The 10474-nt window shown below is 41.5% G+C and overlaps 1 protein-coding gene across 1 annotated transcript; it reads left to right on the top strand.

Moving 5' to 3' along the window:
- The first annotated feature begins 6986 nt into the window (after positions 1-6986).
- On the top strand, positions 6987-8620 carry LOC130858825 (transcriptional enhancer factor TEF-4-like). The gene is given in 2 exon segments (XM_057745872.1): positions 6987-7890; positions 7893-8620. Coding segments are annotated over 2 exon segments (1356 nt in total). The 5' UTR covers positions 6987-6996; the 3' UTR covers positions 8355-8620.
- Positions 8621-10474: the final 1854 nt, after the last annotated feature.

Raw genomic sequence — 10474 nt, 5'->3', positions numbered from 1 at the left:
TTTTTCAAACAGTTTTATTTTTTTAGAGTAGCTTTAGGTTCACAGCAAAAAAACAAACAAACAAACTAGGGGAGGCTATGCATGTGTTGTCCTCTACTGCCACACATGCAGAGCCTCCCTCATTATCGTCATTCCCCACCAGAGTTGTACATATGTTACAACTGATGAAGTAACATTGACACATTATAATCATCTTAGAAATCTTCATTGACCTTAAGGCTCACTCTCCATTTTATACATTCTATGGGTTCGGACAAATGTATCGTGATATGTATCCAGCATTATAATATCACACAGAGCATTTTCACTGCCCTAAAAATCTTCTGTGCTCAGCTTATTCTTTCTTCTGCCCCCATGCCAGCCTCTGATAGCCACTGATCTTTCTACTGTCTTTCTACTTCTGAATATCATACAGTTAGAATCGTATAGTATGCAGATTGTCTAGACTGGTGTCTTTCATTTGGTAATAAGCATTTAACTTTCCTCCAGGGACTTCCCTGAGTGGTGCAGTGGTTAAGAATCCACCTGCCAATGCAGGGGACATGAGTTCGATCCCTGGGCTGAGAAGATCCCACATGCCACAGAGCAACTAAGCCCGTGTGCCACAACTATTGAGCCTGCGCTTTAGAGCCCGTGAGCCAAAACTATTGAGCCCATGTACCACAACTACTGGAGACCACATACCTAGAGCCTGTGGTCTTCAACAAGAGAAACTACCACACTGAGAAGCCAAAGCAATGCAACAAAGAGTAGCTCCCGCTCACCACAACTAGAGAAAGCCCATGCACAGAAACGAAGACCCAATACAGCCAATAAATTAATTAAAAAAAAAAAAACTTCCCTCTGTATCTTTTTGTACCATGATAGTACATTTCTTTTTAACACCAAACAAATTTCCATTGCTTGGATATACCACAATTTATTTATGCATTCACCTACTGGAGGACACCTTGGTTACTTCCAAGTTCTGGCAATTATGCGTAAAGCTGCTATAAACATCCTTGTGAAAGTTTTTGTATGGACATCTTTTAAATTTCTAATGCAATTTCACTAAGAAATATATCAAATATAGGAAACAGAAAATAATTCTAAAACCCATATAGCCATCACGTATATTTAATAAACATTAGTATTTGCCACCTTTTTTTTTCAGAAAAGAACTTTTAAAGAAATAACTGTCACAGAAATAGTTGAAGTACTATTTTATGCTGTCCTAATGCCATTGTTCTTCTTTTCCTAGAGATCACCATCATTCCTGCTCAAGGGTTTATGCTTTTTCATATACTTAAGCATTAATATTGTATATTTTTGCATATTTTTAAAAAGTTATTCTAGGGACTTCCCTGGCAATCCAGTGCTTAAGACTTTTGCTTCCACTGCAGGCAGCATGGGTTCGATCCCTGGTCAAGGAACTAAGATCCCACATGCCACAAGGTATGCCCTCCCCCCCGTCAAAAAAAAATTGTTGTCCTATAGAACTAAGTGTAACTTGCTTTTTCAACCCATCACTATGTTTTCAGTATTTGCATGTAATTAATAATTAAAAGTTGTTCTCCATAGGTTTACTATGAAAACAATAGTCCTACTGAGGACATCCTGATGCTTGTATTCATTTTTTTATTATTATTTTTTTATTAATTTTATTTATTTATTTTTTGGGGGGTACACCAAGTTCAATCATCTGTTTTTACACACATATCCCCGTATTCCATCCCTCCCTCGACACTCCCCCCACCGTCCCTGTCCCAGTCCTCTAAGGCATCTTCCATCCTCGAGTTGAACTCCCTTTGTTATACAACAACTTCCCACTGACTATCTATTTTACAGTTGGTGGTATATATATGTCTGTGCTACTCTCTCGCTTCGTCTCAGCTTCCCCTTCACCCCCTGCCCCCTCCCAAACCTCGAGTTCTCCAGTCCATTCTCTGCATCTGCATCCTTGTTCTTGTCACTGAGTTCATCGTACCATTTTTAGATTCCGTATATGTGAGTTAGCATACAATATTTGTCTTTCTCTTTCTGACTTACTTCACTCTGTATGACAGATTGTAGTTCTATCCACCTCATTACATATAGCTCCATCTCATCCCTTTTTATAGCTGAGTAATATTCCATTGTATATATATGCCACATCTTCTGTATCCATTCACTTGTTGATGGGCATTTCGGTTGCTTCCATGTCCTGGCTATTGTAAATAGTGCTGCAATAAACATTATGGTACATGTTTCTTTTGGGATTATGGTTTTCTTTGGGTATATGCCCAGGAGTGGGATTACTGGATCATAAGGTAGTTCTATTTGTAGTTTTTTAAGGAACCTCCACACTGTTTTCCATAGTGGCTGTACCAACTTACATTCCCACCAACAGTGCAGGAGAGTTCCCTTTTCTCCACACCCTCCCCAACATTTGTTGTTTCCAGATTTTGTGATGATGGCCATTCTGATCGGTGTGAGGTGATACCTCATTGTGGCTTTGACTTGCATTTCTCTGATGATGAGTGATGTGGAGCATCTTTTCATGTGTTTGTTGGCCATCTGTATGTCTTCTTTGGAGAAATGTCTATTTAGGTCTTCCGCCCATTTGTGGATTAGGTTATTTGCTTTTTTGGTATTAAGCTGCATGAGCTGCTTGTATATTTTGGAGGTTAATCCTTTGTCCCTTGTTTCATAGGCAACTATTTTTTCCCATTCTGAGAGTTGCCTTCTTGTCTTGTTTATGGTTTCTTTCGCTGTGCAAAAGCTTTTAAGTTTCATGAGGTCCCATTTGTTTATTCTTGATTTTATTTCCATGATTCTAGGAGGTGGGTCAAAAAGGATCTTGCTTTGATGGATGTCATAGAGTTTTCTGCCTATGTTTTCCTCTAGGAGTTTTATAGTGTCTGGCCTTGCATGTAGGTTTTTAATCCATTTGGAGTTTATTTTTGTGTATGGTGTTAGGAAGTGTTCTAATTTCATTCTTTTACATGTTGCTGTCCAATTTTCCCAGCACCACTTATTGAAGAGGCTGTCTTTTTTCCATTGTATATTCGTGCTTCCTTTGTCAAAGATAAGGTGCCCATATGTGTTTGGGTTTACTTCTGAGTTCTCTATTCTATTTCATTGATCTTCCTTTCTACTTTTTTGCCAATACCATACTGTCTTGATCACTATGGCCTTGTAGTATCGTTTGATGTCAGGAAGCCTGATTCCACCAACTCCATTTTTCTTCCTCAAGATTGCTTTTTCTATTCGGGGTCTTTTGCATTTCCACTGATGCTTGTATTCATGTTCACAGGTATAAGAGTTGCTCTAGGGCGTGTCCTTAGTGGAATCGCTCTATCCGACAGTATGTACATCTCTCAAGAGTGATTGTAACAGTTTACTTTCTCACCATTTGTATATGAAATTCTTCTTTTCTAAAAATTCATTTATACTTAGAACTGTTAAACTTTTAAATTTTCTTCAACTTACAAATGATAGATATGATTTTTTTTTACTTTATATTTCTCTGATTACTGATAAAGTGAAGCATATTTTTATGGTTATTAGGACCTTCTCTTTTTTGAAACACATTTTCCAGAATTTTGCCTGTGTCCAGTCTTTCTTCTTCCTTCTTTTTAGTTTTCTAAGAGATTCATAAAAGTTACTTAAATATCCTAGGTGTTAAATCTTTGCATTGGTGTGTTGGTTGTTCAGAATTGTTTTTGGTTGGTTTGTATTTTGAATGAAATTCGTATTGTAGAATGTGTCTCCCATAGCAGAGAAACAGGGTGTGTTGCCAGGCAGGTTGTCTCAGCAATTTGTCTCCTAAAGTTCAGAGGAGGCAGGATTCTGTCACTCCTGGTATTCACTAAACCAGTCAGGATTTTGTATGATTTGGCTGCTCAATATAGCAAAGGGAGATGTTGACCTGTCGATCTCCTGCTGATTATTACTTTAGGCTTTCAGCACTCCCATAATTGGCTCCCTATGCTCTAATGGGATGAAAATTCTCTTCTGGGCTAGGTTCAGTCTCCAGCTTCCTTTAACTCTTCAATTTAATCATTTTTAAAATATTTCAGAAAATTTCCAAATGTCTGGCCTTCTGATATCATCTGTTCTTGGTTTCTAATATTGTTATGGATTTAGTCTTTAATTCTATATCCTTTCTGTTAGTTTTAGCGGTTTTAGCAGGAGGAAAACTAGGGACATATTAACCTGCCATTTTTGTTCATTGTCCATACATTTAATTTAAAAGAATATTTTTAGCATAGTTTTAGGTTCATAGCAAAATTGAGAGGACGTTACAGAGGTTTCCCTTATGCTCCTTACTTCCCCACATGCACATTCTCCCCCACTATCAACATTCCCCACCAGAGTGGTACATTTGTTACAACTGATAATGTTACATTGATACATCATAATCACCTAGAATCCATAGTGCACCTGCAGTCTGCTCTTGGTGTTGTACATTCTATGGGTTTGGACAAGTGTATCCATCATTATAATATCATACAGAGTATTCTCACTATAGTTTTTCCTTGTCCACATATTTTTCAAATAGATCTTAGCATTATGAAGACATGCTTTTCCTTAAATCTGTCAATCTGTGACTTGCTAGCTATTGTGGAATACCATATTGGTTACTCCTTGTTCTAAGCTTTTTCTTAGATGACTTAAAAAAAATAAATAAATAAAACCAAAACAAACTAGATACCCTTAAGTTCAATTGCTGGAAATATCTTTGGAATCCTGACATTAAAATTCAAACTTAAATGTTAGCTGGCAGGTAGTGGCACCATGCAGTAACCAAGATCAAGATATATCAAATAGAGTATAGAAGTCTATATTTTATAATGAAAGATGATTTATAATGCTCAATGTATAATGTGGATTCTACAAAAATAGCAGATAACTTCTGGTTACATGGAATTGAATGTACACGTTTCTCTCTACTCCTTGTAACATCCAACATTAATTGTGAAGGATTAAGAATGGTGTCAATTCATCAGACCAAAACACACAAACAAGACCTTTACTAAAAGTGAGCTGACTGGCTCAAGAACTATACGCTAAGAATTATACACTGGGGAAACCTGAATAAGATGGGTGGATTATACCCAGGTAAATTTACCATTTATGGTAAAATACTATAGTTTTGCAAAATGTTAGCGTTGGGGAAAACTGGGATATGAGATTTATATGAGATTCTTTGTATTATTTCTGATAGCCTCATGTACCATACAATTGTCTCAATGAAAGTTTAAATTTAATTTATTTTTTTTTTTAAATGAAGGCAGAGTTTCCTTTCTGGTGCACCTCCATAAAATATTTATATTGTCATAATTGGGAAGAAAGTGAAGGAGTATAAACTGTGACAGAGAGAGAATGTGTGTATGGGGAGGTATATAAGTTACATAGCTTTATTTACGATATGGGAAGTTGAACAATTGTGGGAAGACATTCGGGAACCTTTTTGATGTGGGCCGAGCGATGGGATTCTTGAGCAGTGGAGGAGCTGAGGGTGCAGGGCATGGAGACTAATATCACCCTGTTTGGTCCTGAGGGATGGCTGGTTAGCCAAAGACGGGTAAGATTCCTCAGAGGAGGAACAACCTAAGACAGGCACAGCCGCAGAGGGGCCAACAGGGGTGGTGCATAGAGCCTTCCTTATATCACCGTGTTTGGCCCTGGAGGATGACTGGTTAGCCAGAGATGGGTAAGATTCCTCAAGGGAGGAACAACCTAAGACAGGCACAGTCGCAGAGGGGCCAACACGGGTGGGGCACAGACCCCCAATATCTGAGAGAGGTCTCCTGCCCCCAGGGCTGTTTTGCTCTCCACCCCCAGCTCAGATCCACACCTGCTCAACTCGGACCCAGGAAGTAAACAAAGATAATTGCCTCAGTCATGTGAGGCCTTTGACTGTTTATGAGTGTAACCTGAGAATGTTAGCCCACGAACTCAATAAAAGCAGCCTGGGATGAGTCAGTGGGGCTCTTGATCCGAGAGGTCTTGAGCCCCCCGGTCCCACTTTTCTCTTCAGTCTGTGTCTGTGTCTTCTTCAAGCTTGCGGCACCCGTCACTCACCTCGAGTCGCCGAGCTGGTCTCGGCAAACAATAATATATAAAACTGAAATGTAATTAAGGGATATATAGTGATGCTACTAGGTAAATGAAATTTACTACTACCAATAATAGTTGAGGAGATTAAAGTGCTTGTGCCTGGGGAGAGGGATTTTGAGTCAGCGTTAGAAAGGCATAAAGTAGCTATCTTCGATTCTAAGCTTTGTTGTTGTTTTTATTTTTGAATTATATACATAAATTATTGTACCTTGTTAATACTAAAAGTTAACATATTAAGAAAAGTAAAAGATGATGTAAACATTAAAAAAAAGGTTGAAAAAAATCTAATGTTTTAAAGTAAATACCTGAATAGGAGACAAAGTAGCAGAGTAGAAGGACCTTGAGCTAACCTCCTCTCACAAGGACACCAAAATCACAACTAACTGCTGAACAACCACTGATAAAAAAGACTGGAACCTACCAAAAAATACTCTACATCCAAAGACATAAAGAAGAAATCCAACCAGACAGTAGCAGGGTTGTACTCATGATATAATCAAATCCGATACCCCTGGGTGGGTGACCCACAAAATGGAGAGTAATTATATTGCAGAAATTCTCCCACAGGAGTGATAGTTCTGAGCCCCATGTCATGCCCCCAGCCTGGGGGATCTGTTATTGGGAGGAGGAGCATTCAGAGCATTTGGCTTTGAAGGCCAGTGGGGTTTGATAGCATGAGCTCAACAGGACTTGGGGAAACAGAGACTCCACTCTTGGAGGGCACACAAAATGTCTCATGCACACCAGGAGCCAAGGCAAATACAATGACTTCATAGGAGCCTGGGCTGGACCTACTTTCTGGTCTTGGAGGGTCTCCTGGGGATATGGGGGGCAGCTGTGGCTCTCTCTGGGGTTATAAAAGTTGGTGGCAGGCCCGCCCGCGGCTCCCCAGCCCCAGGCCGGGAGGCCCAGATGGGGGAACCCCGGGCTGGGGCCCCCCTGGACGATGGCAGCGGCTGGGCAGGAAGTGAGGAAGGAAGCGAGGAGGGCACCGGCGGCAGTGAGGGGGCGGGGGGAGACGGGGGCCCAGATGCAGAAGGTGTCTGGAGTCCAGACATCGAGCAGAGCTTCCAGGAGGCCCTGGCCATCTACCCACCCTGTGGCCGACGGAAAATCATCCTGTCTGATGAAGGCAAGATGTATGGTCGGAATGAGCTGATTGCCTGCTACATCAAGCTGAGAACGGGGAAGACTCGAACTCGCAAACAGGTCTCTAGTCACATCCAGGTTTCGGCCAGAAGGAAATCGAGGGAAATCCAGTCCAAGCTCAAGGCCCTGAATGTGGACCAGGTTTCCAAGGACAAAGCTTTTCAGACAATGGCCACCATGTCCTCGGCCCAGCTCATCTCAGCACCTTCCCTGCAGGCCAAACTGGGTCCCGTCGGTCCTCAGGCCCCAGAGCTTTTCCAGTTTTGGTCGGGGGGTTCTGGGCCCCCCTGGAATGTTCCAGATGTGAAGCCATTCTTGCAGACACCATTCTCCTTGTCACTGACTCCTCCATCTACTGACCTCCCAGGGTACGAGCCCCCCCAAGCCCTCTCACCTCCTGCTTTGCCCCCACCAGCCCCATCACCCCCCGCCTGGCAGGCTCGGGCTCTGGGCACTGCTCGGTTGCAGCTGGTGGAGTTCTCAACCTTTGTGGAACCACCGGATGCAGCTGACTCTTACCAGAGGCACCTGTTTGTACACATCAGCCAGCACTGCCCCAGCCCTGGAGCACCTCCCGTCAAGAGTGTGGATGTCCGGCAGATCTATGACAAATTCCCTGAGAAAAAGGGCGGTCTGCAGGAGCTCTATGATCGTGGCCCCCCCCCCACGCCTTCTTCCTGGTCAAGTTCTGGGCCGACCTGAACTGGGGCCCGAGTGGCAAGGAGGTGGAGGCCGGGGGCAGCAGTGGTGGCTTCTATGGAGTGAGCAGCCAGTATGAGAGCCTGGAGCACATGACCCTCACCTGTTCCTCCAAGGTCTGCTCCTTTGGCAAGCAGGTGGTGGAGAAGGTGGAGATGGAGCGTGCCCAGCTGGAGGATGGGAGGTTCGTGTATCGCCTGCTGCGCTCACCCATGTGTGAATACCTGGTGAATTTCCTGCACAAACTGCAGCAGCTGCCCGAGCGCTATATGATGAACAGTGTCCTGGAGAATTTCACCATCCTCCAGGTGGTGACAAACAGAGACACCCAGGAACTGCTGCTCTGTACTGCCTACGTCTTCGAGGTCTCCACCAGCGAGCGGGGGGCCCAGCACCACATTTACCGCCTGGTCAGGGACTGAAGGGGGATCCCAGAAGTGGCTCACCCCTGGAATACCCTCCTCCCAGGAAGGACCTCCAGCTTTCCTCATGCTTCTTACTTGGGGAGGGGGCTGCTCCCTGTTAGGACCTTAAAAGCTGGGTGGTGAGTTAAATGGGCTGGGACTGAGAGGAAAGGATGGATCCTGATATTGGGACCTCACAGGGGTGTCTGAAAGGACAGATCACTCCAGAGCATTAGACACTGGGGACAGGAGTGAGATAACCCCTGGGACAGCACTGGTTTCTGTCTCTGACAGTCACCCTCCCCCTTCTCTGTTCTGGATGTTTTGGAGGGCCCCATGGGGCTAGACTGTGTTGCCTCTCTCTCCTCCCCTCCCCCCAAAGTGTGTTGGTTTGTGTTTTGACAGAGGATAAAGCTATTTTACCAAAAAAAAAAAAAAATTGGTGGCACAAATATTGGATAGTGTTCATCTACTTGAAATCTGGCTGAAGCAGACATCTTGCTTGGGTCCTTGGCAGAAGAATGGATAAAGAAGATGTGGTACATATATACTGTGGAGTATTACTCAGCCATAAAAAAGAATGAAATAACACCATTTGCAGCAACATGGATGGACCTACAGATGATCATACTAAGTGGAATAATCCAGACAGAAAGACACATATATAATCTCTCTTATATGTGGAATCTAAAAACAAAAATATATAAATGAACTTATAAACAAAACAGAAACAGACCCATAGATATGGAAAACAAGCTTATGGTTACCAAAGGGGAAAAGTGGGGGGAGGGATAAATTAGGAGTTTGAGATTAACATATACATACTTCTATATATGAAATAGATAATGAACAAGGATGTACAGCACAGGGAATTATACTCAATAGTTTGTAATAACCTATAAGGGAAAAGTATCTGAAAAGAGTATATATATATATATATATATATATGTATAACTGAATCACTGTTGTACAGCTGAAACTAATACAAATTGTAAATCAAGTATAACAATTTTAAAAAATAAAAAATAAAGCAAATATCTGGTTAGTACATACATACAGATATGTAAAAATGGACTTATTAACTACTCTTATCACTGAACAACTGCATTATAAGTAATCAATAATCAATCCATTTTGCAATATAAATTAACTGCTTAGAATATTAGAAAACAGTTATGTTTTCTTGTTTTTTAATTCCTGTATATATGCTGATTCTGAGACATTCAACTTTTTAAAATTCTTAATTTTTACTTTCTTTTTACAGAAACAAATATACCTGTATTATAAATAAATGTAGACCCACACAGTTGTAAATAATATTTTCCTGATGTGTTTGAAAATAAAATTATCTTAACAACAAATAAAAGACTTCAATATTATGTTTTTGGGCATGTTAGTCACAGCAAGTAACAAAATGTTATTCCATTACTGTCTCTGATTCCTGAATGTCCCATATTACTTAGCTCCAGGAAACCCATTTTAGGTAATAAGTCAGGGATTATGTCTGTTTTGCTTATCATTACATCCCCAGGAACTTGCCTGAAACACATTAAGTCCCTAATAAATATTTATTGAAGACTTAATTTCTATAGATACAAGTGCTGCTTCTACCTTCACTGTCATTTTAGAAAAACCCCTATTCCAACTTTATAAAAATATTCATGTGTATTTTATTTTGCAATTAATACTTATTTATTCAATGCACATTAACATCTTTTTTATATATAAATTTATTTATCTATTTATTTATTTATTTTATGGGCTGTGTTGGGTCTTTTTTGCTGTGAGCAGGCTTTCTTTTAGTTGCGGTGAGTGGGGGCTACTCTCCGTTGTGGTGCCCGTTGTGGTGCGTAGGCTCCTAATGGCCATGGCTTCTCTTGTTGTGGAGCATGGGCTCTAGGCACGTGGGCTTCAGTAATTTCAGCACATGGGCTCAATAGTTGTGGCGCATGGGCTCTAAAGCGCAGGCTCAATAGTTGTGGCGCACGGGCTTAGTTGCTCTGGCATGTGGGATCTTCCTGGAGCAGGGCTCGAACCCATGTCCCCTGCATTGGCAGGCAGATTCTTAACCCCTGCGCCACCTAGGAAGCCTGCACATTAACATCTTAACAAATCTAGAATATGATTTTGGTGTGGTA

This window comes from Hippopotamus amphibius, chromosome 8 (assembly GCF_030028045.1).
Source record: "Hippopotamus amphibius kiboko isolate mHipAmp2 chromosome 8, mHipAmp2.hap2, whole genome shotgun sequence".
Taxonomy (NCBI): Eukaryota; Metazoa; Chordata; class Mammalia; order Artiodactyla; family Hippopotamidae; genus Hippopotamus; species Hippopotamus amphibius.
The sequence above is the reverse complement of the archived record's forward strand: the minus strand, read 5'-3'. Positions and strand labels throughout refer to the sequence as shown.